This window comes from Gopherus evgoodei, chromosome 1 (genome assembly GCF_007399415.2).
Source record: "Gopherus evgoodei ecotype Sinaloan lineage chromosome 1, rGopEvg1_v1.p, whole genome shotgun sequence".
Classification (NCBI taxonomy): domain Eukaryota; kingdom Metazoa; phylum Chordata; order Testudines; family Testudinidae; genus Gopherus; species Gopherus evgoodei.
This window is the reverse complement of record NC_044322.1, coordinates 368,118,729-368,146,127: the sequence shown is the minus strand read 5'-3', so window position 1 is coordinate 368,146,127 and position 27,399 is coordinate 368,118,729. Positions and strand designations below refer to the sequence as shown.

At 63.2% G+C, this 27,399-nt stretch overlaps 2 protein-coding genes across 5 annotated transcripts in view; one reads left to right on the top strand and one right to left on the bottom strand.

Moving 5' to 3' along the window:
- IMPDH1 (inosine monophosphate dehydrogenase 1) overlaps positions 1-10,131 on the top strand; it is a 50,356-nt gene extending 40,225 nt beyond the window's left edge. For all 4 annotated transcript variants that reach the window (XM_030539218.1, XM_030539138.1, XM_030539310.1 and 1 more), the window contains one exon: positions 8,882-10,131. In XM_030539218.1, coding sequence (XP_030395078.1) covers positions 8,882-8,903 — 22 coding nt within the window. In that variant the 3' untranslated portion in view covers positions 8,904-10,131. The remainder of the gene's footprint in view (positions 1-8,881) is intronic.
- A 100-nt stretch (positions 10,132-10,231) lies between these two features.
- Positions 10,232-18,734, bottom strand: LOC115637841 (transmembrane protein 53-like). The gene is made up of 2 exons (XM_030539474.1): positions 18,143-18,734; positions 10,232-11,369 (listed from the first exon to the last, which is right to left on the bottom strand). Exons 1-2 carry the CDS (start codon positions 18,672-18,674, stop codon positions 11,005-11,007), a joined length of 897 nt encoding a protein of 298 aa, XP_030395334.1. The 5' UTR covers positions 18,675-18,734; the 3' UTR covers positions 10,232-11,004.
- Positions 18,735-27,399: the final 8,665 nt, after the last annotated feature.

Genomic DNA, 27,399 nt, shown 5'->3' with positions numbered 1-27,399 from the left:
CAGCTAACAGACCTGCTGCAGCTGCTCCCGTCCATACAGATGCTGACCTGTCACCAATCCCTCAGCCAGACCCAGAGATTGTACCGCTGATGGCGTGGAAGGTGGCGGAGCCCTGCAGCCGCAGATGGCTCTAGAGAACCATACAAGAAAGCCACACAGGACGGGAGGCCCCCTACAAGATCAAACTGGCAAAGATTTTGTATCTGGCTTGACAGCCTGGTTTCATCTATCAGAACCCCGCCTTCCCAAGATTTCACACTCCGTCCTTCAACTCCAGCTATCCGACCTCACCGTGGGATCCGCTTTTCTGCAGACAGCCTTCCACCATCCAGCACGAGCCCATACAGAGTTCCTCGAGCCCACTGGTTCAGACTTCCTGAAAGGACTGACCCAGGCCTGGTCCCCGATTTGTGAGCCCTGTGCTCCTTGGGCCTTGTGGACCCATTCCTCTGAACCCTTGGCGAAGGGTTCTCTCCACCATCCCAGCTGGTAAAACACCTTCCTGGCGGCTATTGCCTGTGGCAGCAGTTAGCTGGGTCCCAGCACCCAGGAGGCAGCTGACTTTTCATTGGAACTGGGTGATTGACCTTGTAACGGGCTCAAGACTCGCCACCACGGCGCCTCGTGCTGGTTGCTCCAGGAATTAGCGCATTCCAGCCTTGGAGCACTTCCTGCTGGCTGGTGTCTCACCCGTTGTCTGCTCTGCTGTGTTGTCTCCACCACCGGGACACGCGTCGCGCTCTGGACCACAGTGTCCTCTTCAGGACGCTGCCCTCCAGCAGTGCCTACTGCTTCATTCTCCCCCCTTCCTGGGGTATATCAGCACTCGTAGTCTACACCTGCCTTCATGGCCACCTGCCACCCCAAAATCTAGTCCCTTACCTCAGAGACAAGGTGCAGTCCACAGGCCACACTCCCTCGTGGCAAGGTGCAGTGCAAGGAGGGACCCAGCCCGGGGACCTGCGAGTGGCAGCCACTGCTGCCTTCCTCCACTCCCCGTCACTGCCTGTCTCCCCTGGGCCACTTCCCCTAGCCCTAGCCCCCACTCAGCCCTTGTTTCAAGGCCTGTAGTCTGGCAGGTCAGCAGAGCTCCCACAGCCCTGCTTAGCACTGCTCTATCCAGGGTCCTCCATTGCTGGTCAGGGGAAGACTGTTCTCCCCTCTGTGCTGCAGCCTTTATGTAGGGCTCAGCCTGACCCTGACTGGCTGCCTGCAGGCCCTTTGGGATTGGCTGCCTGTCCGCACAGCCTCTCTGGCCTACGTTAACCCATTTTCTGCAGGCGGCTGGTAGTTGGGCAGGTGGCTCGCTCCAGCAGGGGGTGGGGCAGAGGCAGCCAGGGAGGTTGTGGAAACCTGCCGCTAATTAGGATGAGGCTTGTTAGGAGGCAGCTGCTGGGGCAGCCGGGATATAAAGAGCTGCCCAGCGGAGCAGAGGGGAGGAGGACTGGCTCCCAGGGATAGCACCTGAGAGCGAGCAGTGCTGGGCAGGCTCAGGGGACTGGAGAGGGAGCTCTGGCCTGTTACCCTACCAGAAAGGGCCAAGAAGGTGCAAGACCCAGGGGAAGTGCCCCAGGGACGATAGGCAGACAAGGAGAGAGAAGGAGGGCAGAGAGGCTGTCGCTGGAGGGTCCCTGGGTCGGGACCTAGAGTAGCGGGTGCGCCTGGGACCCCCCCTTGCACCACACCTGGCCATGGAGGTGCATGACCGATACAGACTGCAACTTGCCCCTGAAGTGAGGGGCCGGACTTTGGGTTGTGGTTGGCCCCTGCGGTAGGAGCAAGCCACAGGACTGCCTTGACCTCCGGCAGGGGGGTGAGAAAGAAGTAATGGGGGCTGCCGGAGGGCAGCCTCCTGAAGAGCACGCCGCTGAGTGGGGGAGCAACGCGAGTCCCAAACAGCGGAGTGGAGCGGACAAGGGGCAAGACACCCCGTGCAGAGGTGCTCCGGAGCTGTACTGAGCTAATTCCTGGAGCAGCCAGCAGGAGGCGCCCGCAGAGGTGAGTCCGTGCCGTTACACCCCCCCAAACCAAGCTCCACACGTCGCAGGGTTTGCAGACCCCTTGTTTATCATGCAGGCCAAAGCCATTCCGGAAATTCCCATTTCTTCACAGCGCTGGGGGAGGCTATGAAAACTCCGGTGCCTCCTCCCAGAGGTAGCCACGTGGATCACTGCGCGGTGCAGTTTGTTACCAGCGCACAGAAGTCGCCTTTCCTCCAGCGTCCGGGCTTGCTCAGCTCATGGCCAGGCAGCCTCGGCATGCTGGAGAGATCCCTGCGAAGGGCGGGGCAGCCTGTCGGCACGCAGCACATGCCTTTACCAGGCACTACACGCCAGTGTGGGGATCAGGTGCCACTCTCAGGAGAGCTGCTAGGACTCCCATGGACCTGCCAGCTGGTCACCGTGATGGGATCCAGGTGGACAGACTTGAAGAGAACAGTAACTGTGGGTTTTCAAGATGTCCTGTCTGCGCGGGTCCCGCCCGCCATCCCCTCTTTCCAGTCTCTCTCTGCTGAGATCGTGGATTAGGAGGGGACTGGGGGCAGTCTAGGCTTCTCTGGCTGCGTGCCCCCGGTGGCGGCAGGGGAGGTTATGCAGGGCACTTGCATGGCCCCCGGGGCCTTGTACATGAGGTGTGTCCCCCTCCCATGAGTGGAGTCCACACGGACAAAGGCTCACAAACCCACAGTGACTGGGAGGGAGGGACCCGTTTGGCAGCCAGGCTGGGGTTACTCTGGCTGGGCTAGTGAAGCTTGCTGGTCATGGTGGTGGGTGCTTTGTGGCAGTGCCAAGGGCCCGTTCGGCTGGGTAGTGCCATGCTGGTGGTGAGGGGCCCCCTTCAGCCTGGTAGTGCTGCGCTGGTGCCAGTGGGCCCCGTTGGGCTGGCTAGTGCCGCGCTGCTGGTGCCGAGGGGCCCCGTTGGGCTGGGCAGTGCCGCGCTGCTGGTGCCGAGGGGCCCCGTTGGGCTGGGCAGTGCCATGCTGCTGGTGCCGAGGGGCCCCGTTGGGCTGGGCAGTGCCGCGCTGCTGGTGCCAAGGGGCCCCGTTGGGCTGGGCAGTGCCGCACTGCTGGTGCCGAGGGGCCCCGTTGGGCTGGGCAGTGCTGTGCTGCTGGTGCCAGTGGGCCCTGTTCGGGTGGCTAGTGCCGTGCTGCTGGTGCCGAGGGGCCCTGTTGGGCTGGGCAGTGCCGCGCTGCTGGTGCCGAGGGGCCCCGTTGGGCTGGCTAGTGCCGCGCTGCTGGTGCCGAGGGGCCCCGTTGGGCTGGGCAGTGCCGCGCTGCTGGTGCCGAGGGCCCCCGTTGGGCTGGGCAGTGCCACGCTGCTGGTGCCGAGGGGCCCCGTTGGGCTGGCTAGTGCCGCGCTGCTGGTGCCGAGGGCCCCCGTTGGGCTGGGCAGTGCCGCGCTGCTGGTGCCGAGGGGCCACGTTGGGCTGGGCAGTGCCGCGCTGCTGGTGCCGAGGGGCCCCGTTGGGCTGGGCAGTGCCGCGCTGCTGGTGCCGAGGGCCCCCGTTGGGCTGGCTAGTGCCGCGCTGCTGGTGCCGAGGGGCCCCGTTGGGCTGGCTAGTGCCGCGCTGCTGGTGCCGAGGGGCCCCGTTGGGCTGGCTAGTGCCGCGCTGCTGGTGCCGAGGGGCCCCGTTGGGCTGGCTAGTGCTGCGCTGCTGGTGCCGAGGGCCCCCGTTGGGCTGGGCAGTGCCGCGCTGCTGGTGCCGAGGGGCCCCGTTGGGCTAGGCAGTGCCGCGCTGCTGGTGCCGAGGGCCCCCGTTGGGCTGGGCAGTGCCGCGCTGCTGGTGCCGAGGGGCCCCGTTGGGCTGGGCAGTGCCGCGCTGCTGGTGCCGAAGGGCCCCGTTGGGCTGGCTAGTGCCGCGCTGCTGGTACCGAGGGGCCCCGTTGGGCTGGCTAGTGCCGCGCTGCTGGTGCCGAGGGCCCCCGTTGGGCTGGGCAGTGCCGCGCTGCTGGTGCCGAGGGGCCCCGTTGGGCTGGGCAGTGCCGCGCTGCTGGTGCCGAGGGGCCCCGTTGGGCTGGCTAGTGCCGCGCTGCTGGTGCCGAGGGGCCCCGTTGGGCTGGGCAGTGCCGCGCTGCTGGTGCCGAGGGGCCCCGTTGGGCTGGCTAGTGCCGCGCTGCTGGTGCCGAGGGGCCCCGTTGGGCTGGCTAGTGCCGCGCTGCTGGTGCCGAGGGGCCCCGTTGGGCTGGGCAGTGCCGCGCTGCTGGTGCCGAGGGCCCCCGTTGGGCTGGGCAGTGCCGCGCTGCTGGTGCCGAGGGGCCCCGTTGGGCTGGGCAGTGCCGCGCTGCTGGTGCCGAGGGGCCCCGTTGGGCTGGCTAGTGCCGCGCTGCTGGTGCCGAGGGGCCCCGTTGGGCTGGGCAGTGCCGCGCTGCTGGTGCCGAGGGGCCCCGTTGGGCTGGCTAGTGCCGCGCTGCTGGTGCCGAGGGGCCCCGTTGGGCTGGCTAGTGCCGCGCTGCTGGTGCCGAGGGGCCCCGTTGGGCTGGCTAGTGCCGCGCTGCTGGTGCCGAGGGCCCCCGTTGGGCTGGGCAGTGCCGCGCTGCTGGTGCCGAGGGGCCCCGTTGGGCTGGGCAGTGCCGCGCTGCTGGTGCCGAGGGGCCCCGTTGGGCTGGGCAGTGCCGCGCTGCTGGTGCCGAGGGGCCCCGTTGGGCTGGGCAGTGCCGCGCTGCTGGTGCCGAGGGCCCCCGTTGGGCTGGGCAGTGCCGCGCTGCTGGTGCCGAGGGCCCCCGTTGGGCTGGCTAGTGCCGCGCTGCCGGTGCTGGTGGGAGGGCGGCCGGCCGGGCCGTGGTCTCGGCGGTGTTGGGATCTCACCGCTGCAGTGCCCAGCGGTGTGGGGAAGGGATGGCTCCCTGCTGGCCGGGGGGCGGGCAGAGGGTCCCATCTCACTGGAACACATTGTAACCTTCTCTCTCTTTCCTGCCCATGCCTCCGCCCGTAGCTTTACGTTTCTGCCATGTAAGTAACCAGCTCCTTTCCTTTCCGTAGTTAGTTGTAGAGCAGTGACTGGGGCAGGGGGCTGGGTCTGGGGGGCCCCTCTGGGTTTGGGGCCCAGGCTCCCACAATCCAGTTCCCCTGGCAGATGGGGGCTGTTCCTCTGTGGGGCTGCAGGGGGAAAGCGGGCACCGTGACCCCAGCTAAAGACGCTTCCATCCAGATAAGGGGCTGAACCGACTGCGTGCCCCAGGCTCTTCCCCTGTGTCACTGCCTCACCAAGCTGGGGGTTTAACACCCTCTGCATGGGCCGAGGACCCTGGGGGAGGTGGGGCTCCTGCCTCAACTTGTTGGGCCACGAGCTGTGATGGCCCTGCCATGAAATCCCACCTGGCCTGCCCCAGGAATGGGGGAGAACCCAAGCCCCCCACCCATCGGGACCCCGATGTCCTGGCTCCCTGCAGAGGTGTCTGTGTCCCAGCCGAGGAGAGCGCACAGACCCTGTTGGGGGGAGGGGGGAGCGGGGAGCTGAGCCCTGCTGGGGGGTCAGTAGTTGGAGGGGGGCTGCCTGGGCATTGGGTCTGGGCAGGAGTCGATGGCCTGTGGAGATGGAGCTTGGTTCTGCCAGGGGCATGGGGACAGGGTTTGGGGGAGGGGACGCTAATGGACTGAGAGGCTGCTGGGGTCCGTGCACCATAGGGCTCCTGGGCTGGGTTCATGGGGCGTGCGGTGCCAGCTCTGTGGGGTGGCTTCTGAGGGTGCAGGCTCCGAATGGGGGAAGGGTCAGGCCCGAGGGCTCGGTGTGGCTGGGGGTGCCGGACAGGATGGCCCTGCCCTAGGGTGTACTGGGAGGGACTGGGTGGTGGAGAGGCACCACTGGGGTCGGAGGCAGATTCCCTGGCCAGGCCTGCCCTGGAGGGGTTGCGGTCCTGAGCCATTAGCCCCTGTGCGAGGGCAGGGCCTGGGCAGGGGGGCCAGGCGAGGGGCCCTGACTGGTGGGGAGGGAGGGGCTGTGCCGAGGGATGTAAGGGCCCTGCAGCTGTACTGGGGGTGGGGGGATGGACACCCTGCGTGATGGGGGCAGCCTGTGCCCACTGCCTGTGAGTGGGGGTCAGGCACTGTTGGCGTTCACAGTAGTTTGCATCGGGGCTGAGCTGACGTTCCCGCGGCCGCGCGGCCCTGGCCCCGCAGGGCCATGCACCCAGCATGCTGACTGGCTTTCTCCTCGGTGCGCTGGGGCTGGCCGGCCCTGCCGCTGGGCGGGCGGGTGCCTCCGCAGAACCATGGTCCAGCATGCGTGTCTGTTAGAGACACAAGTTCCAGCATCGCCAGCCCCACAGCGGGTGAGCAGGGCGCAGAGAGCTTGCAAGGGCAACCCCCCAGAGGGCTGTGGGGCCAGTGCCCCATGCTCGAGCCAATAAGGGGGGCCAGCTGTGAGTGTGATGCTCTGAGGCGTAGCAGGCTGAGGGGAATGATGAGCCAGGACTCCTGGGTTCTTTTCCCAGCTGGGTCCCTGGGTGAGCCCTGTAATGCAGGCATTGGTTCTGTGAGGGGTGAGATCCTTTCATTTGCACTGGGGGGCCGTTCAGGGAGCTGACTGGGTTCTGAACTCTGCTGGGTGACAGGCCAGGCCTTGCTAGCTTTTTGTGCTTGGCCTCCCTGGGCTCTGGAGGAGCTGGAAATGTGGTTTAGGACAGAGCAGTTACCCCTCAAGGGGTTCCGCAGGGGTCTGTTTTGGGACCGGCTCTGTTCAATATCTTCATCAACGATTTAGATGTTGGCATAGAAAGTACGCTTATTAAGTTTGCGGACGATACCAAACTGGGAGGGATTGCAACTGCTTTGGAGGACAGGGTCAAAATTCAAAATGATCTGGACAAATTGGAGAAATGGTCTGAGGTAAACAGGATGAAGTTCAATAAAGATAAATGCAAAGTGCTCCACTTAGGAAGGAACAATCAGTTTCACACATACAGAATGGGAGGAGACTGTCTAGGAAGGAGTATGGCAGAAAGAGATCTAGGGGTCATAGTGGACCACAAGCTTAATATGAGTCAACAGTGTGATGCTGTTGCAAAAAAAGCAAACGTGATTCTGTGATGCATTAACAGGTGTGTTGTAAACAAGACACGAGAAGTCATTCTTCCGCTTTACTCTGCGCTGGTTAGGCCTCAACTGGAGTATTGTGTCCAGTTCTGGGCACCGCATTTCAAGAAAGATGTGGAGAAATTGGAGAGGGTCCAGAGAAGAGCAACAAGAATGATTAAAGGTCTTGAGAACATGACCTATGAAGGAAGGCTGAAGGAATTGGGTTTGTTTAGTTTGGAAAAGAGAAGACTGAGAGGGCACCTGATAGCAGTTTTCAGGTATCTAAAAGGGTGTCATCAGGAGGAGGGAGAAAACTTGTTCACCTTAGCCTCCAATGATAGAACAAGAAGCAATGGGCTTAAACTGCAGCAAGGGAGATTTAGGTTGGACATTAGGAAAAAGTTCCTAACTGTCAGGGTAGTTAAACACTGGAATAGATTGCCTAGGGAGGTTGTGGAATCTCCATCTCTGGAGGTATTTAAGAGTAGGTTAGATAAATGTCTATCAGGGATGGTCTAGACAGTATTTGGTCCTGCCATGAGGGCAGGGGACTGGACTCGATGACCTCTCGAGGTCCCTTCCAGTCCTAGAGTCTATGAGTCTCCCAGCTGCTGCTCAGATGTTGGAATGGGACCTGGTTCAGAGCTGTGAATAAATATTACTCCCGCCCCCCAGGCATGTGTCTCTGACTGCATCCCCCATCCTGTAGGACAGCCCAGGCAGGACCCGAATGTGGGACGGAAGGGGCGAGCAGGGCTGCGTGAGACGAGGGGGGAGCACTCACCTGGGGAAAAGTGACTGCCAGGCCTGGGGGAAACTGGTTGGTTTTACACCGTTAGGTGGTCAAAGTCTTGCCCCCTCATGATGGTTAGCCAGCTCCCCACCCCCAGCAGCCCACCCCCTCCTGTAGAGCGTGACCCTCACGGTTCTGGTGCTGCCCCCCCCCCCCGCCCCGATGGCAGTCTCCCTCACTTCCTCCTAAGTGGCTTGGCGGATGGAGCCAGTCCTCGGCCAAATGATCTGGTGCTGGATCTGCAGTGAGCCCAGCGGAGCTGCAGCAGCAGAGGGTTTGCCCTGCCGGGTGGTACTTGTGAGCTAGGGTGAGCAGATAGAACAGGGTCAGCGTGGGAGCCAGCCGTGTTAGTCTGTATCGGCAAAAACAACCAGGAGTGCCTGTGTGGAAAACTGGGACAGCTGGTGGGGAATAGACACCTACATTACAAATAAACAAAACAAAAAAAAGCCGCAAATGTCAGGACTGTCCCTATGCAATCTGGACATGGTCACCCTAGTGTGTGCACCTGTGTCTGGGAAGCGCTTCTGGATCCTTCGTGACATGAGGCCACTTTGCGGGAGCCTGGCTAGTGGCTGCTGTGGCATTGTCCATGCGAGGCGGCCGGCCAGTGACCACCACATGCCCTGCAGGTGCCAGCCCAGGGCATGAGCACTTCCTGCTGGGGAGCCATCCCTCTGTGTGGGGCTCTGCTTAGCCCGGCAGCATCAGCCATTCCCACCATGGGGAGGGGGGCAGGGGGCGCGCGGAGGGCAACCGACCAGCCAGGTCTGGTTTAGGGTCCTGGCTGCTGGTGCCAGGCAGGGCTGGAGATGGGCCGAACCTAGCCCCTGGGAGGTGGAGGTGCGCAGCCAGCCCAGCTGCGGGTCAGGGCACCAGCGGGTATCGGCATGGTGAGTGAAGGGGCTGGCCTGGCCACAAAGTCCTGCCAGCAGCTGTTCCCCTCACCCTCTCAGCCAGCTCCTGGGTCTGGCCCGGGGCTCCTGACCGCGGGTGAATTCACAGCCCTGCCCAGGGGGCAGGCGCTGTCGGCCCCACGCTAACCCTGCCTCTCCCTCTCCTTCTCCCCCCCAGTTACGAGAAGCGGCTTTACTGACGACGGGCTCCGAAGCAGCAGCCAGCGCGCAGCTCCCAACGTCCCTGCCCCGGTCGCCGCCCGCCGCCCATAGCCCAGCCCTCCCCTCCCAGCGCCGGGACAGCGCTTCGACCTCTCCACGCAGGGATGGATTTGCACTACGGCCAAGAGCGTCTCGCCTGCCCGGAGCCGCCGTTGGCCAGGACCTGGCCCTGACTGGACGGCAGCCAGGTTTCTCCAGCACCTGGCGCAAGGCCCTGGGAACCAGGCCCCCAGGACTGGGCAGAACAGAGAGCAGGTGCTGGAAAGAGCTGCTGGGGGGGCCACTGCTGGCTGAGCAGGAGCATTTCAGCACTTAGCAGTGCCCCCAGCTCCCCCCGCCCCCACTTGCATCTTCACGGGCAGCTAGGGCCTGGCTGGAGCCTGCATCCCCGCACTCCACTTTCCCTCCACACATCCTGCTCCGCTGCATTCCCCACTGCTGCTGCCCTCCATGGACACTGCTCCCCCTGCGCCAACGGCGTGGCACGTCCCCCCCCACCAGGGTGCTGCAGTGGGGCTCGCTGCTGGACACAGGCTGGGGGGGCCAGCACTGCCCCTTCCCTGCTGGCCCTGCAGCGGGGCAGTGACAGGAGATCCCGGGATCTTGCTGACAGCCCGGGCCTGGCTCTGGACCAGTAGCCCCTGGGCTTTAAGGGATTTTATAAACTTGTCCAGGAGGCTGAGCCTTGCCTCGGCTATTAACCCTCTGATGCCCAGGGGCTGTCTTACCCTGCCCCCAAGGCTGTTTGTTAGTAGGGTCTCTCCAGCCTGGACCAAACACCATGGACCAGCCACCTCCCCTCCAGTCCTTGTCCTCTGCAGAGCCCCCGGGGTGTCAGCCCACTGCACGCCTGGCAGCTGCTCTGGGGCCCCTGCAGCCTGCCCAGCCGCAAGGTGACATCCCTCTGGGATAGCAGCTGCTCTGGGGTGAGGCAGGGGACAGGAGTGACCCCCAAAGCTGGAATGGGGTCCTGGCCACCCCTCTGCAGCCCGCCTTAGGCTCTGCGGGGCTGGGCAGCTGTTTCTGCCAGATGAGTTTAAATCTCCTTTTTCTGTCACTGCAGCTACTGGTGAGTCCCGGCCTCTCCCCCTGCAGCACCGACCCCCGTACTCGTCGGAAGGCTTTAACTTTGCACATCAGGGGTCCAGTGTTTGTAATTGTGTATTGAAGAATAATAATAAAGTAATGCAGCATTGGGGCCTGGCACCGGCTGGTGTGGTGGAGCATGCTGAGCTGGACTCCAGCTCGCCTCACTATGGCAAACCACCAGCCTTTTGGAGAAGGGGGGTGTAATCCCCTCCTCCCTGGCCCATGGGCCTGCCTGAGCAGCGCTAGGGCACGGGGCTGGAGGACCAGTGGCAGCTGCACTGTGGAATCATGGCAGGGCCGGATCCTGTGTCCAGGGGGATTACAAACCAATTTACAAATGGGCTTTAAAAAAACTGTTGAAACTAGCATGAAATGCTCCCCAGAGCACCCATCCAGCCTGCTCCCTCCATCCCTACTCAGCCTGGCCATTCCCCCAGGCCCTGCAAGGGGCTTTTGCTCTGTGTCGGGAGGGGGCAGGTGCACAAAGGCAGCTGGGTCCTGGTGGGAGGTGGAGCCGCTGAATTGCAAGTTCATCGCAGCCACCAGCAGCCTGTCCCAGTACAGCCCAGGCAGAGGTGAAACTGGGGGAGGGGAGGGCTGCACCAGATGCCCTCCCTGCCATCAATCTCCCTGGGGGAAATCTGCCTCCCCCCACCCACACCACTCAGCGGGTGGGGCTACAGCAGGCAATGGCCGTCATGCCTCCCTGGGGCAGAGGACTCAGTGGCTTTCCCCCTCCCCTGGCTGGGGTGTCCATGGTGCAGCAGCAGTTACCTTGCTCTGAGGCCACCCAGTTGGGCAATGTGCCCATGGCCTGCAGCCTGTCCTGCCCGGCAGGGCCAGCTGAGGAAGGTGACTGGCACAGCTGGATGTTGTGTGATGGCAGGGGCACCCTGCCTGCCAGGGAAGAGCAGGGCTCTGGCTGCAGCAGCAGCTGCGTGTCACCCTGGCCGGGTGAGAGGGGCTCCTGGGCCAACCCAGCCCCAGGTGCTAGAGCCTGGCTCGGAGCAGGGCCATGTCCAGCTGCTCCAGGAATCCCTGCAGCACCTGCTGGTACTCCTGGGGGTGCTGGCGCAGATGGGCTGCATGGCGCGAGTCCTGCCAGCCCTGGGCCTGCACCAGGATCCCTGCCCCCCTCCAGCTCTCCAGCAGCTCCTGCACCCGGGCAGGGTTGCTCAGGGGGTCGTTGCAGCAGTAGAAGACCAGGACGGGGCAGCGAAGCGGCGGCTGGAAGAACACGTCCTGTGCCGCTTTGTAGTACCGCACGGTGCAGCAGCCTAAGAGGCTGAAGTAGAGCCTGGTGCCTCCCCTGACGAGGGGCCGGAGGGCTGTGGAGCTGCTCATCTGAGCCACGCCTGCACAGGGAAAGAAGGGGGTTACTGGGCAGGGGAACCGCCAGCCAGACGCAGACCCGCCCTGGGACTTCAGCGGGCTCCCGCCTGCTCCCTCAGCCCTCGCTGGGCCATGACTCCCTGCCCGCTGCACCATATTCCCCTGAGTGTCCCTCTGTCAGCCACGACTGGGCACACGGGTAAGGCCTGCGCCCAGGGTACGGCCCAACCCTTGCCAGGACCCTGCTGTAACCACGGGGCCCGGGCAAGGGCAGCATCTGCCGAGACTCTTGGCTCTCGCAGATGCCACCCTCCCAGGGCTGTTTGCGCAGCTCCTCTCCCTGCCCAGGGGTAGTTCTGGACCAAACCCAGCCTAAATCCAGCAGGAGCCTGGGAGGGAAGGACCCAAGCTGCAGATGGAGCTGGGGCAGCAAGGGGGGCTGCTGGGCAGTGTCTGCAGAGGGGACAGCCAACCCAGCCAGGGACAGGAGGCGATGCACAATGGATAGACGCTAAGAACAAACCCGTTAGCCCTGTGGCATGCAGTGCCGGGGCATGCTAGGAAGGCCAAACCTACAACCGGGTTCCAAAGGGAACCAGATCCGTTCCTGGAGGAAAGGTCCAGCAATGGCTATTAGCCAGGATGGGCAGAGACACATCCCTGCATTCTGGGTGTCCTAAACCTCCACCTGCCAGCAGCTGGCACTGAGTGACGGGCTGGATCACTGATAATTGCCCTCTGCTCCTGCCCTCTGCGGCACCTGGCTGAGATGCAGTAGGGACTGTCTGTGTGGGGGATGGGAGAGCAGGGGAGGACTTTAGGGGATGGATGATGCCAGGGCCTGTAACCTGAGCTAGGTAAGGGAGGGGAAAGGTCAACACCTTTGCCCGGGAAAGGGGACAAAGGAAGGGAGTGGCAGGAGGGAAGCAGTTTGAGTTTGGGCTTGGGGCTGGGTGGGCGGAATTCAGGGTATCCTAGCTAGGATCCAAGCACCCTGAAAGCCCAGGACTCGGTGGAGGGGTCCTGACTGTGCCTGCAAGCTCTGCTGTAACCTGTGTTCCTGTTGTCCAATAAACCTTCTGTTTTACTGGCTGGCTGAGAGTCACTGTGGGTCCCAGGAAGAGGGGTGCAGGGCCGGACTCCCCCACACTCCGTGACAACTGGTAGCAGCGGTGGGAGATACTGCACCCCGTGGACGGCGCTTCCTGCAGTAAGTGACTGGGGAGCAGTAAAACGAAGGGGTGGTTAACCCCTGGGAGTGTGTGCCCAGCGAGAAGGACTTTGCAGTAACAGGGTCCCCCGGGGGATTGCAGCGAGCGGTCCCAGGGGCGGAGGAGTCTGCAGCTCGACCCTGGCAGAGAGGTGGTGACCTCAAGAAGGGCTGGTGCACTAGGGGTCCCCCTGGAAACCGTGGGGAGCGGTGAGCACCCCGGCCTGTGAGTGCCCAGCAGGAAGATGTATGCAAAGCGGCGCAAGTGTGACCTGGTGGAGCTGTGCAAGCAGAGGGGGCTGCGCTCGGGGAGGCTCAGCAAGGACCAGCTGATTGCCCAGCTGGAGCAGGGAGACCGCATGAACGAACGGAGCCCTGTCTCTGAGGGAAGCAGCCGGGAAGATGCAGCGCAGGCACCAGTGTCTGTCCCCGCTGGGAGTGGTCAGCCGGCGGACGAGGGCTTCCCAAGACCCCCCATTCCTAGGCCTAGGGGAAGGGCGGGGAGGAGCCCAGTGTATACCGAGGGCACCGTGACCCCCCCCGGCCAGCAGGGGATCCTCCCGACGAAGCTCATCCCCCAGCAGGGGATCCTCCCGGCAACGCTCGGCATCCGTGGAGCGGAGGCGGCTGGAATATGAAAGGGAGCTGAGACGGGAAGAGCTCGAGTTAAAGAGGCGAGAGCTGGAGGAGAAGGCGAAACAGCGTAAACATGAGCGGGAGGAGAAGGAGAAACAGCGTAAACATGAGCTGGACCTGGCCCGGCTGAGGAGCAGTGGGGCCCCGGCTGCGGTGAGTGAGGGGGGACCCAAGCCTACAAAGAGCTTTGATAAGCATTTGCTGCCCCGGCGTAAGGAGGGGGAGGACATAGATACCTTCCTGACGGCCTTTGAGAATGCCTGCGAGCTGCACAGGGTTGACCCTGCAGACAGGATCGCAGTTCTCACCCCCTTACTGGACTCCACAGCCGTGGAGGTGTACAGCCGACTGAAAGGGGCGGAGGCAGGGGACTACGAACTGTTCAAACAGGCCCTGCTCCGCGAGTTTGGGCTGACTCCTGAGATGTACCGGAAAAAGTTCCGGAGCCAGCGTAAAACCCGTGAGGTCACATACCTACAACTGGTCAACCGGGCGCAGGGGTATGCCCACAAGTGGACAGCAGGGGCCCAAACTAAAGAGGACCTGCTTGACCTATTCATACTGGAGCACCTGTACGAGCAGTGCCCGTCCGACCTGAGGCTGTGGTTGGTGGACCAGAAGCCGGAGAACCCGCAGCATGCAGGCCAGCTGGCCGACCAATTTGTGGACAGTCGGGCAGGGGATGGCAGGGAGGAGTCTCGAAGGAGCAAGCCTGCCTCAACGCAGAGAGAGAGTCATCATGGGACCTCCCAGCGGGGTCCTATGGAGAACCCCCCCAAAAGGGGAACATCCAGCAGCAGGTCCCTCCGACCCACTCAAGGGGACCCACGAGACATGGGCTGCTATCACTGTGGCCGAGGTCACATATGGGCCCAGTGCCCCAAGCTCAGGGACAGACCAAGCAGACCCAACCCGCAGAGGGTGGACTGGGTAAAAACCCAATCAGAGGAGGGGCTACATTCCCAGGAAAGGGGGGCTGGCAACATACCACCTGTGGATGCTCCAGGCTCCGGGTTTTTGGTTTACCGGGTGGGCGCGGGGCTGCCCCTCTGGAAGGAGTGCATTGTTTCCCTGGAGGTAAATGGGAGGAAGGTCACTGGGTACTGGGACACGGGCGCAGAGGTGACGCTGGCCCGGCCCGAGGTGGTGGCCTCAGATCGGATGGTGCCCGACACCTACCTGACCCTGATGGGCGGGGGCGGGACCCCATTTAAGGTGCCCATGGCAAGGGTACACCTGAAATGGGGGGCCAAGGAGGGCCCCAAGGATGTGGGGGTACACCGATATTTGCCCACTGACGTGTTAATGGGAGCGGACCTCGAGGACTGTCCTAGTAACACCCAGAGTGCCCTGGTCGTGACTCGTAGTCAGAGTCGGCAAAGGGCACTGCTCCCCGACAACGGGGAAGGTACTCGACCTGAGGTGCAGGACCCTAACTCAGGGAGCGGGGAACGCCCAGGGGCACGGTGCAGAGAGGCTGCGGCCTCAGACCCAGCCCGCAAGAGAGAGCCGGTCCCCATTCCTGTCCCAGCTGCTGAGTTCCAGGCCGACTTGCAGAAAGATCCCTCCTTGCGGAAGCACAGGGACCGGGCTGACCTTAGTGCGGTACAGACCATGAGGAGAGGTTGCAAGGAGAGGTTCCTGTGGGAGAAGGGGTTCCTGTACCGAGAATGGGCTCCCCCAGGGGAAGTAGAGTCATGAGGGATCAGGAGGCAGCTGGTGGTTCCCCAGAAGTTCCGTCACAAGCTGTTGTACCTGGCCCATGACATCCCTCTCGCAGGGCACCAGGGAATCCGGCGCACCAAGCAGAGGCTGCTACAGAACTTTTACTGGCCTGGGGTCTTTACCCATGTCCGACAGTACTGCCAATCCTGTGACCCCTGCCAGAGGGTGGGGAAGGCCCGGGACAAGGGGAAAGCGGCTTTGAGGCCTTTACCCATCATAGAAGAACCTTTCCAGAAGGTGGCCATGGACATAGTGGGACCCCTCAGCAAGACGACCCGGTCAGGGAAGAAATACATCCTGGTGGTGGTGGATTTTGCCACTCGCTACCCCGAGGCGGTGGCCTTGTCCTCTATCGAAGCAGACACAGTGGCAGATGCGCTGCTGACAATTTTCAGCCGGGTGGGGTACCCCAAGGAGGTCTTAACGGATCAGGGGTCCAACTTCATGTCGGCCCTGCTCCGGTCCTTATGGCAGAAATGTGGGGTCCAGCACAACTGGGCCTCAGCGTATCACCCCCAGTCCAACGGGCTGGTAGAAAGGTTCAACGGGACGCTAAAGATGATGCTAAAAACATTTATGAACCAGCACCCGCAGGACTGGGACAAGTACTTACCTCACCTGCTGTTCGCGTACAGGGAGGTGCCCCAGGAATCTACCAGGTTTTCACCTTTCGAACTGTTGTATGGAAGGCAGGTAAGGGGGCCCCTAGACCTGATGAGGGACGAATGGGAGGGGAAGGCCGCTCCCGAGGGAGAGTCAGTGGTGGAGTATGTCCTGACCTTCCGGGAAAGACTGGCTGAGCTCATGGGCCTGGCCAGGGAGAATCTGGCCCGAGCCCAGAGGAGGCAGAAGGTCTGGTCTGACCGCACGGCTTGGGCCCGTGCCTTCGCCACCGGAGATCAGGTGATGGTTCTCATCCCCGTGAGGAGAAACAAACTCCAGGCCGCCTGGGAAGGGCCCTTCAAGGTTATCAAGCAACTGAATGAGGTAAACTATGTGGTGGAGCTGTCAAACCGGGCACATCACCGTCGGTGTACCATGTGAACATGATGAAACCATACTATGACAGGGGGAATGTGGTGTTGGCCGTGTGTGGACATTGGGAGGGGCAGGGAGATGACCCCTTAGTGGATCTATTCCCTGAGACAAAAGCTGGTTCCCCCCTGGAGGCGATTCCCCTCTCTGATCAGCTGACCCCAGGCCGGCATGCTGAGATCAGAGGGGTGCTGCATCTATACCGACAGCTGTTTTCCAACCAGCCTGGACGCACTAATTTGACTGTCCACCGGGTGGAGACCGGGTCACATCCCCCTATAAGATGCTTCCCTTTTCGGGTCACTGGTAAAACTGCCCAGGATCTTGAAAGAGAGGTCAGGGACATGCTGGCTTTGGGGGTGATCCAGCCGTCTTCCAGCCCTTGGGCCTCGCCAGTGGTGCTGGTCCCCAAGAAGGATGGGTCAATCCGGTTCTGTGTGGACTATCGAAAGCTCAATGCCATCACCGTATCTGATGCCTACCCTATGCCCAGGCCTGACGAGCTCCTAGACAAGCTGGGAGGTGCTCGGTACCTCACCACTATGGATCTTACCAAAGGCTACTGGCAAGTGCCGCTGGACGCAGCTGCCAGGCTGAAATCGGCCTTTATCACCCCTCTGGGGCTCTACGAGTTTCTGACCCTGCCCTTCGGCCTCAAGGGAGCACCGGCCACCTTCCAGCGCCTGGTGGATCAGCTACTGAGGGGGATGGAGAGTTTTGCCGTGGCGTATATTGACGACATCTGCGTCTTCAGCCAGACCTGGGAGGACCACATGTCCCAGGTTAAACAAGTCCTAGACCGACTCCGAAAGGCTGGGTTAATAGTAAAGGCTGAGAAGTGCAAGGTGGGGATGGCTGAAGTATCTTACCTGGGCCATCGGGTGGGGAGCGGCTGCCTGAAGCCGGAACCAGCCAAGGTGGAGGTGATCAGAGACTGGCCTGCCCCCCAAACCAAAAAGCAGGTCCAGGCCTTTATTGGGATGGCGGGGTACTATCGAAGGTTCGTGCCCCACTTTAGTGCCATAGCCGGCCCCATCACTGATCTGTGCAAAAAGGGGAAGCCAGACAAGGTGATCTGGACTGAGCAGTGCCAGGAGGCTTTCCGGGCACTGAAGGAGGCTCTGGTTAGCAATCCAGTTCTGGCAAACCCAGATTTTGACAAACCCTTTATGGTGTTCACCGATGCCTCAGACACGGGACTGGGGGCGGTGTTAATGCAGGAGGATGAAAAGGGGGAGAGACACCCCATCGTGTACCTGAGTAAGAAGCTGCTACCCCAGGAACAAAGCTACGCGGCCATCGAGAAGGAATGCCTGGCCATGGTGTGGGCCCTTAAGAAGCTAGAGCCATATCTCTTTGGGCGACACTTCACCGTGTACACCGACCACTCTCCCCTGACCTGGCTGCACCAGATGAAAGGAGCCAACGCCAAACTCCTGAGGTGGAGCCTGCTCCTGCAGGACTATGACATGGACGTGGTCCATGTGAAGGGAAGTGCCAACCTGACAGCGGACACGTTGTCCCGGAGAGGGGACCCTGAACTTCCCCAGGTCACTGGGCAGAGTGACCCCGCTCAGTTCAGTCTCGAAGGGGGGAGAGATGTGATGCAGTAGGGACTGTCTGTGTGGGGGATGGGAGAGCAGGGGAGGACTTTAGGGGATGGACGATGCCAGGGCCTGTAACCTGAGCTAGGTAAGGGAGGGGAAAGGTCAACACCTTTGCCCGGGAAGGGGACAAAGGAAGGGGGTGGCAGGAGGGAAGCAGTTGGAGTTTGGGCTTGGGGCTGTGTGGGCGGAATTCAGGGTATCCTAGCTAGGATCCAAGCACCCTGAAAGCCCAGAAGGACTCGGTGGAGGGGTCCTGACTGTGCCTGCAAGCTCTGCTGTAACCTGTGTTCCTGTTGTACAATAAACCTTCTGTTTCACTGGCTGGCTAAGAGTCACTGTGGGTCCCAGGAAGAGGGGTGAAGGGCCGGACTCCCCCACACTCCGTGACACTGGCCCCAGCCCCTGTCAGAGATGGACCATTGGTCTGACCCAGGGTGGCCGTTCTTACCCCACACACATCTCCGGGCTTGACAGGGCTCCAGCACAGCTGGGCTGGAGGAGACAGTGAAAGATTTGTCCTCTCCCCCAGGCTCGTGCCTGGAGAGAGGGTTTGCCCCACGGGACCTGCCCAGACCCCACTCACCCAGCGCCATGTCCCCCAGGCTGCCCGTCACCAGGCTGTCGTAGATCAGGCCCCGGATCCTCTCTGCCAACTGCCGGTGCCGCTGCGGCTCCCGGCTCATGTGCACCATCATCTGGGCGAAGGTGTAGCCGCCGAGGGAGAAGGCGTGGACAAGCAGCGGGCGGGAGCAGAAGGGCTGGCTGCCCTGGAGCAGGCCCAGCACGCAGGCCGCGTAGGCCAGCCCGTGCCGGGGCCAGAGGAAGTGGCTCAGGTCACTCTCCACCACCAGCACGTCCAGGCCGCGTGGCAGGTAGAGCTCCAGGTACCTCGCAATGGAGCGGGGCGAGGCACCAAGCCAGGGCAGCAGCACCAGCAGGGGCCTGGAGGCAGCGCTGCCCCCAGGCACAGGGCTGCTGTACAGGTGCATGGTCCTGGAAAAGGCTGTCTCAGTTGCTGCCCCGCCAGGGGCGACTGCCCGCGATGGGGCGGACTCTGGGCCCCCAGGCTGCACTAGGGGGGCAGCCCTGGTGCCTCCGGCCTCCTCCATCTGCATCCAGGCTGCTGTGGCCACGCTGTCTCCAGCCTCAGGAGCCCTGCAAGAGACACATGGGCAGGCTAGGCGCCACTGGGGCCAGCATGGGCTATCACAAGGGCAGAGGAGCCAGGGCTCCCTGACCACCCCAGCAGCAGGAAGTGCTGTCCCCCCGGGCTGTGGGTAGTTCAGGGAGGTAAACTGAGGCACAGAGAGGGGACTATCCTACCCTAGGTGACACAGTCAGCCAGTAGCAGAACAGGGAATAGAACCCAGGAGTCCTTGGGTCCCAGCTCCCACTGCTCTAACTACTCCAGCCCTCGGTTCCCAGAGCCAGAACCCAGGAGTCCTGCCTCCCAGCCTGGCCCTGCCACAACAAACCCATCCCCCTTTGCCAGCTCCAGAAGGGAGTGGATTTGCAAAGGGGCCTCAGCCTCATGGCTAGAACATTCTAGCCCCTGGCAAAGGGACAAGAGACCCTCACTTGCCTGCCCACTGGGGCCCTGCTGCTGTGACAGCCCTGTGGGCTCTGCCCCTGCCCTGCAAACGGTCCCCCAACAAGTCCCTGCAACTGCCAGGCAGGGCTGGATGGTCATACTGCGTCAGCCAGCAGGGCCCCCCACCAGCCCGGCTGGGGAATACACCTGCCCCATTTGGCTTGGGGTGTCAGACCCAGAGGCTAGGACCCCGACCCACGGTTGGCAGGGGCTCGGCCCCAGCACTGTCCAGTTCTGGGCTCCCAGTGCTGAGCGTGAAGCCTGGATTTTTGCATAGCCCCTGACTGGTAGCTGGGTGCGGGCATAGTGGCAGGGCCTGGCTCTTGGCAGGAGGGCTGGGCTCCGAGTTCATCCAGTCCAAGGCCAGAAAGGGCCACGTGCCATGGGACCACCCAGCACTTATCCCTTGAGACGAGATTCAGGCAAACATCCAGCCTGGACTGAAAAATGACCAGCGATGGAGAAGCCACCACGCCCTGTGGCTCCAGTAGCTCCTCCCTCTTCCTGCCAAGCACTTGCACCTTGGTTCCAGGCTGAGCCTGGCAAGCGGCCGCTTACAGCCATTGGACCCGACAGACAGGTGGCCTGGCTGGCAGCCACGAGCATGGGAGACGGACATGGTGACGGGCCATCACAGGGACAGTGTGGCCACCCAAGGCATTAGAGCCAAAGACCCTGCAGCGCCATGCTCTCCCTGCCACCAGGAGGCGCTAGGACCGTGGGCAGCACCACGCCCCCAATTCTGATACTTTCCTCTCAAGCAGCTGGCTGGCCAGGGTGGACACCGGAGACCAGGCTAGAGGGACCCCAGGGCTGCCCAACCTGGCCACTCCTCTCTCAGCCCCCAGGGAAAGGTGCCCAGTGGGTGTGTGAGGGCACGCACTGCCCTGGCGACAAGCTGTGGCACCAACGGAAGCCTGTCCAGCCTGCACAGCTCCTGCCTTCGTGGCACTGCCAGCCGTTTGCTGTGATGTCTGTGGGGGAGACAATTCCCTGGGGCTCGGCCTGCACTCCTGCATGCTGATGGGGCGGGGGGGTCGTATTTCGCATTCCTCTGCTCGCTGGGTCTTTGTGCTCAGGGCAAACTGAGCTGTAGCTCTGTTCCCTGCTTCCCTCCCACGTTAACCCTCAGGACCTCAGCCCAGGCTGGGCACCCACCCGCTGCACGCTGCACAAGGCCCCCCCCCCGGGCCTGCGAGGGATGAGGCGGATGGCAGCCTGCCAGCCCAGTGTGCTTCGCACAGGAAATGGAGTGTTCTGGGACGGCTACATAACAGATTACACAAAGCAGGGCTGGCATCACGCCTGCTCTCAGCCCAGGGCAGCAGACACACGCTATGTGTGACTAGGGAAGGGGCCTCCTCCCTCCCACCTGCTGGCCGCCCACCAGCCAAAGGAACAGCCTGTTCCCTTGCTCCCCAGGGAGGGTGAGATCTCCCTCACCTTCTGCCCCTCTCCCCCTGCCCTCCCACACCCCCACCGCAGCGCCTGGGCTCCCCAAACCCACCAGCACCAGCCCCACACAGGTCCCCTCCCTGCTGGCCAGGGATCTCTGATCCTTGCACACGTCCCCTGCTCCGAACAGCCCCCGGGACGCTGGGCTTCTGGTGGGGAGCCTCTTGTAGGAGCTGTGCAGGCTGGCGGAGGCTCCAGGGGTCTTCCCACAACACTCACCGCCGTGCCTGAGCACTCCCTCTCGTGCACTGCACACCTGTCCCATGGGCTCGTGCTGTGCCCCGAGGGAGAAGCAGGCAGGTGGAGCGTCTCACCTGGGGGGCGTATAGCCGGGTGCTCTGTGTTCACATGGGAGATGGTGGGTCAGAATGACCCGCCGTGCACTGGGAGAGTGGAGCCATCTGGGCCAGCCCTTAGCTCCGGTTCACCTCTGGCTGACCCAGGTACCCAGCCCACCCCTCTAGAGACCAGGGTCCCTGCCCCCGAGGGGCTGAGCGCCTGCAGCCCCCGCTGTCTGGAGCACTGAGAACTCCCCGCCCATCTCTCCCCCAGGGCCTGAGACATAACCCCTCCCCCCCGCCGATCTTGGCTGGGGGGCTGCTGTCCCCAGGGCGGGACCTTGTTGAGCGGTTTTAAAGCTCAGCAGCTGCATCCCAGTCCCAGGATGGGAGGGGGGCAAGGTCCCCTTTGGGGGTTCCCCATGCGACCACACAGCTCGGGGAGGGGGGGCTGGGCTGCATTCCTGTATAATCCTATTAATTAGCCATTCCCAGGCCCTGCAGCTCCCTGGTCCCCACTAGCTGTGGAGCTGGAACCCCTCAGCTGGAACTGCCCCACTCAGCCCCCAGCGCCCTATCCAGCATCAGCCCCTCACCTCCCGCTCCCCGTGCGAATCCCGGCTGGGTCACGGTGCCAGGGCGCCATGGCAACACTCACTAAGCATCCAGCTAAAGAGCGTCATAGGCCGCATGCCAGGCAGCGTGTGCGGCAGGCTCAGCCCTGGGGACCCTGGCTGACACTGGCACATCTCCCCCAGCAATGGGCAGCATCTGGCACCCCAGGGGAGCCCTGCCGCCCACCCCCACTGGCAGCAGTTCGATACCTGCCTCCCTGCTTCCTCAGCTCCCTGGGCCCCTTCCCACCTCAGGACCGGGTCCCCCCTTCCTCTGGCCAAGGCTGGGCTGCCAGCCCCCAGCCCCAACCACTGGCGCAGTCCTTCCCCTCCCCCTGTTGTACCCCCAGCCCCACGCCCATCCACTGCACTCACCCAGGGGGGACACCAGGCCAGGCTGCAGACACTGGGGCTGCCAAGGGTCTCTCAGTTACGGACCCTGCCCTAGGGATGCAAATTCAGCCCATAGAGTTTATCGCCTGGCACCAGGCAGATCCTCAAGCCTCTCACAGGCTGGCAGCAGAGCACGGGGGGTGGGGGTGGGGGTTAAGGTGAGGGCAGCAGTGGGCAGGCATGGGCACAGCTCCAGGCAGCATTTCCCCTTCTCCACAGCTGGCCCCAGCCACTGGGGCCCCACAAGTGCAGCTAGCTCTGGGGTGGAGCAGGGCTGCCACACAGCACCATCCCGTGACAACTGGGGTGGAGTTAGCCCCGTCCCCATGGAGAGCGCAGCAGGGTCTCTAGATCCAGAGCAGAACAGACGGGGCCTTGGGGCCTTCTATGGGCTCGTGCATCCCCCCACACTTCCCACTGCTCCCTACTGGACACGTACCCCCCGCACGCGCCTCCCACTGCTCCCCCCCCGCTGCTCCCTACTGCCCCACTGCTCCCTACCCCCCGCACGCGCCTCCCACTGCTCCCCCCCCGCTGCTCCCTACCCCCCGCTCGCGTCCCCTACTGCTCCCTACCCCCAGCACGGGCCTCCCACTGCTCCCCCCCCCCGCACGCACCCCCCTGCTCCCTACACCCCTACTGCTCCCTACCTGGGCACGCGCCCCCCACTGCTCCCCACCCCCCACAAGTGCCCCTCACTGCTCCCTACACCCCTACTGCACCCTACCCCCGCTGCTCCACCCCGCACGCGCCCCCCACGGGTCCCTCCCCCCTGCTGCTCCCTGCCCCCTGCACGGGCCCCCCACTGCTCCCTACACCCCTACTGCACCCTACCCCCGCTGCTCCACCCCGCACGCGCCCCCCACGGGTCCCTCCCCCCTGCTGCTCCCTGCCCCCTGCACGGGCCCCCCACTGCTCCCTACACCCCTACTGCACCCTACCCCCGCTGCTCCACCCCGCACGCGCCCCCCACGGGTCCCTCCCCCCTGTTGCTCCCTGCCCCCTGCACGGGCCCCCCACTGCTCCCTACACCCCTACTGCACCCTACCCCCGCTGCTCCACCCCGCACGCGCCCCCCACGGGTCCCTCCCCCCTGCTGCTCCCTGCCCCCTGCACGGGCCCCCCACTGCTCCCTACAACCCTACTGCACCCTACCCCCGCTGCTCCACCCCGCACGCGCCCCCCACGGGTCCCTCCCCCCTGCTGCTCCCTGCCCCCTGCACGGGCCCCCCACTGCTCCCTACAACCTTACTGCACCCTACCCCCCCGGCGCCCCCTCCCCGTCCCGTCCTTAGCCGCTGGCGCCCGCCCGCTGCCCGCGGGCGCTACTCACCCTGGCGGTGCCCCGTCCCAGCGCGCTCTGCCCGGCGCGGCTCCGCCCGGTGCCCCCACCTCCCTCCGGCTGGTCCAGCTCGGCTCCCGGCCCCGCCCCCGTCACACAGGCCCCGCCCCCTCGAGGGACCGTCTACAAATTACCAGCCGGCTGGAGGGGGCCATAAAGTGCCAGGGAACTGCTCCCCCGGGCAGATCCGTGCCGCGGGGTAGCTCCCCCCTCCCGCACTGGGGCAGACCCACCCCCAGCCCAGCAGAAGGGATGGGGCAAGGGAGCAGGTGCGCCCAGCGGCGGGATGGGGGCCGGCTGCTGTCGGGGAGGGGGGGCAGGTCGGTGCAGCCTGCACCTGGCGCGGCAGCTGCTGGCAGCGCTGGCTACGTGGGCGGCAGCCCTAGGGCTGCCCAGAGGATTCAGGGGGCCTGGGGTAAAGCAATTTTGGGGGCCTTTCCATAAAAAGAGTTGCAATACTATAGAATACTATATTCTCATGGAGGGGCCTGGAGCAAATTGCCCCATTGCCCCCCCGGGCAGCCCCAGCCCAAGGAGGGGCCTGGCCAGGCAGAGGAGAAAGTCTGGGAGCACCCGGCAGACTCCAGGATGCTGCTGGCGGCGTGGGCCCACAGGGCTCTTGGATGGGACACTCTCCCGCGCAGACTGTGTTGGAAACCCTCCCCATAGCGCCATGCCAGGAATCGGCCCCACAGGGCCAGGCACCACTGGCAGGAATGGGCAGCCGAGGGGTGGGGGGGTCATAGTTATTTGAAGAAGGTGCTCAAGACTATCTGCAGCTGTGGGGAGTGGATTAGTGCACTGCCCCCTCTGCCCCCATTAGAAGCTGCAGAGCTGTAGCTTTAATTTAAGGAGGAGGCAATTACCATAAAACACCTACCACGTGCATGACAGGATAGTTTCTAGGGATGCAAAGGTTTTTCTACAAGTTGCATCACATTAAAATTGAAGTGGTCTAAAGTGCCCCAGGGCTTCTGTGTACATCAGCTGGCTCATAGAATCACAGAATATCAGGGTTGGAAGGGATCTCAGGAGGTATCTAGTCCAACCCCCTGCTCAAAGCAGGACCAACCCCAACTAAATCATCCCAGCCAGGGCTTTGTCAAGCCTGACCTTAAAAACCTGTAAGGATGGAGATTCCACCACCTCCGTAGGGAACCCATTCCAGTGCTTCACTGCCCTCCTAGTGAAATAGTGTTTCCTAATGTCCAACCTGAACCTCCCCCACTGCAACTTGAGACCATTGCTCCTTGTTCTGTCATCTGCCACCACTGACAACAGCCGAGCTCCATCCTCTTTGGAACCCCCTTTCAGGTAGCTGAAAGCAGCTATCAAATCCCCCCTCACTCTTCTCTTCTGCAGACTAAACAATCCCAGTTCTTCTTCGAGTGATTGCTCACATCCATTCCAGTTAGGTGTGCGCGCCGCGCGTGCACGTTCGTCGGAAACTTTTTACCCTAGCAACTCCAGTGGGCCGGCAGGTCGCCCCCTGGAGTGGCGCCGCCATGGCGCCCAATATATATCCCTGCCGGCCCGCCCGCTCCTCAGTTCCTTCTTACCGCCGTGTCGGTCGTTGGAACTGTGGAGCGCGGCATAGCTGTCCTCCACGTCCCTAGCTCTCCTAGTTATCTATCGTTATCTATCGTTATTCTCTAGTTCCATTATAGTTGTTAATTAGTTTGTTAAGTTGATAGTTAAGTTAATTAGTTGTAAAGTACTTCTTCGCCGGGGGCTTAGCCCTTCCCGGCACCCGGCACCGGGCTCATGCCTGGTTCGCCGGGCTTCAAGCAGTGTGCGGCCTGCAAGAAGCCCATGCCTACCAGCGATCCCCACGAAGCGTGCCTGAAGTGCCTCGGGGAATCGCACAGATCTGACAAGTGCCGCATCTGTAAGGCCTTTAAGCCGAGGACAAAGAAGGAGAGGGATCAAAGGCTCCGAACTCTCCTAATGGAGGCGGCACTTGACCCGACGGCTTCACAGGCCGTGGTATCGGCACCGGCACCGGATCGCTCCGGCACCGAGAAGACTCCTCGGCACCGACCCTCTCCGGCACTGGAGCCAGAGCCAAGGCCGTCGAAGTCTAATACTCCGGCCAGGCAGACCCGGCTAGAGCGCCCGGCCTCGACATCGGCCGCGGCGCCGCCGGCACCGTCAGCACCGTTGACTCCGGGCCCGGCGGGTCCGTTGAGTCCGGTGCCGCCGAGCTCCCCCATGAGATCTGGGGTTGAGATAGTGGTCCCGTCCACACCGGAGACCTTCGCCTCGGCTCGGGACCTTATTGCCCTGACGGAGCCTACTCGGCTGCCACCCGCGGTACCTCCGGTGCGGGTCGTGTCCAGAGGCAAGCCCATGATGTCGGCACCGCCCAGAGACAGTCGTTCCCGATCCAGGTCCCGACGTCTTGGACGCTCCAGATCCCGACGCCGCTCGCAGTCCCGGCACCGCTCCCCTCAGCGGTACCGGTCGCACTCGCGGCACCGGTCGGCATCGAGACGGTCGCGGTCAGGCTCCAGTCGACACCGGCACCGCAACTCCAGGAGCAGGTCCCGACGCTACTCGCCGCACCGGTCGACCTCCCGGCACCGAGCTGGTGGCAGGTCCCGGTCCCGGTCTCGCTCGACCTCCCGGCACCGAGCTGGTGGCAGGTCCCGGTCGACCTCCCGGCACCGAGCTGGTAGCAGGTCCCGGCACCGAAGCGGCGCCCGGCACCGAAGCGGCGCCCGGCACCGATCAGGATCACGGCACCGTGACAGATCCCGGTCCCGATCCCGGCACCGATATGACTCCCGGCACCGGTCCCCGGCACCGAGACGATCCTCCGTGCCGGCCCGCGCAGACCCGTACCATCCAGGGTCGGCCCCACCGTGGCCCTCGAGACAGCCGTCCGTATCCTCCCAGACGGACAGCGGCTATGCGCTGGGCACCGACCGGCAGGCGGCGCTGTTTGGTGATCCGCCGCTGCAGGACCAAGGCCCACAACAGTGGGGATTCTGGACACCCTGGGCGTACCATCAGGCCCAGGGCCCCCAGCAGCTCCCTGCTAGGCCGGCGAATGCGGAGCGTAGGGCCCCTGAAGCCTCTTTGTCTCGCCCCCCTCCCTCCCCGGAAGGGGACGAAGGGTCCAATCAGCAGGACTCCGCTGTGGCTCCGGAGACAGAGGCGAGGGCTGAGGAAGACCCTCAGTTGGACACTATCGTGCCTGGGGTCTCATCATCCTCCTCCCCGGATGAGGCGGTGGCGGGTACCTCCTCCAACAGTCCCCCCCCGCTGGATCTCAGGGCGCACCAGGACCTCCTCAGGCGATTGGCTCAAAACCTGAGTCTGCAGGCAGAGGAGGTCTCGGAGATAGAGGACCCAATTGTCAGGACCATCCAGGCCAATGCCAATACTATCTGGCAGTCCCCGGCCTCCATCCCTCCGACAGCGAAAGGAGTCGAGAGAAAGTACATGGCCCCTTCTAGGGGCTATGAATATCTACATGTTCACCCGACTCCCGGTTCACTGGTAGTGCAATCGGTGAACGATAGGGAGCGTCACGGCCAGGAGGCTCCGGCCCCCAAGTCCAGAGAGGCCAGGCGGATGGACCTCCTTGGCCGTAAGGTGTATTCGGCTGGGGCGCTGCAGCTCAGGGTCTCCAACCAGCAGGCCCTGCTGAGCAGATATGCCTTTGATTCCTGGGTGGCAGTGGACAAATTTAAGGAGCTGCTGCCACAGGATGCTCGCCAAGAGTTTACGGCCATCTTGGACGAAGGCAAGAAGGTCGCACGCACGGCCTTGCAAGCCTCCTTGGACGCTGCGGACTCGGCTGCCCGTACCCTTGCGTCAGGAGTTACGATGCGTCGCATCTCCTGGCTGCAGGTTTCCGGCCTTCCGCCGGAACTCCAGCATACTATACAGGACCTTCCTTTCGAAGGCCAGGGCCTGTTTTCTGACAAAACAGACCCCAGACTCAAGAGTCTGAAAGATAACCGAGTCGTTATGCGGTCCCTCGGGATGCACACTCCCGTGACGCAGCGTAGACCCTTCCGGCCACAACAACAACAACAACAACAACGCAGGCCGTTTTCCCAGTTCCGCCAGCGGCAGGACCTTTACAGGCGCCGCGGCAGGAACGGGAGGCGCAGGCAGTCGGGGAACCAAGGGGGGCAGAACCAAGGCTCCTCAAAA

Excerpts from the sequence above, each read along its gene's own strand:
- LOC115637841 (XM_030539474.1), bottom strand. The coding sequence starts at position 18,674 with ATGCAGATGGAGGAGGCCGGAGGCACCAGGGCTGCCCCCCTAGTGCAG. Across the intron at positions 11,370-18,142 it reads CCTGGGGGACATGGCGCTGG|GCGTGGCTCAGATGAGCAGC; the intron begins GTGAGTGGGGTC and ends TTCCCTGTGCAG.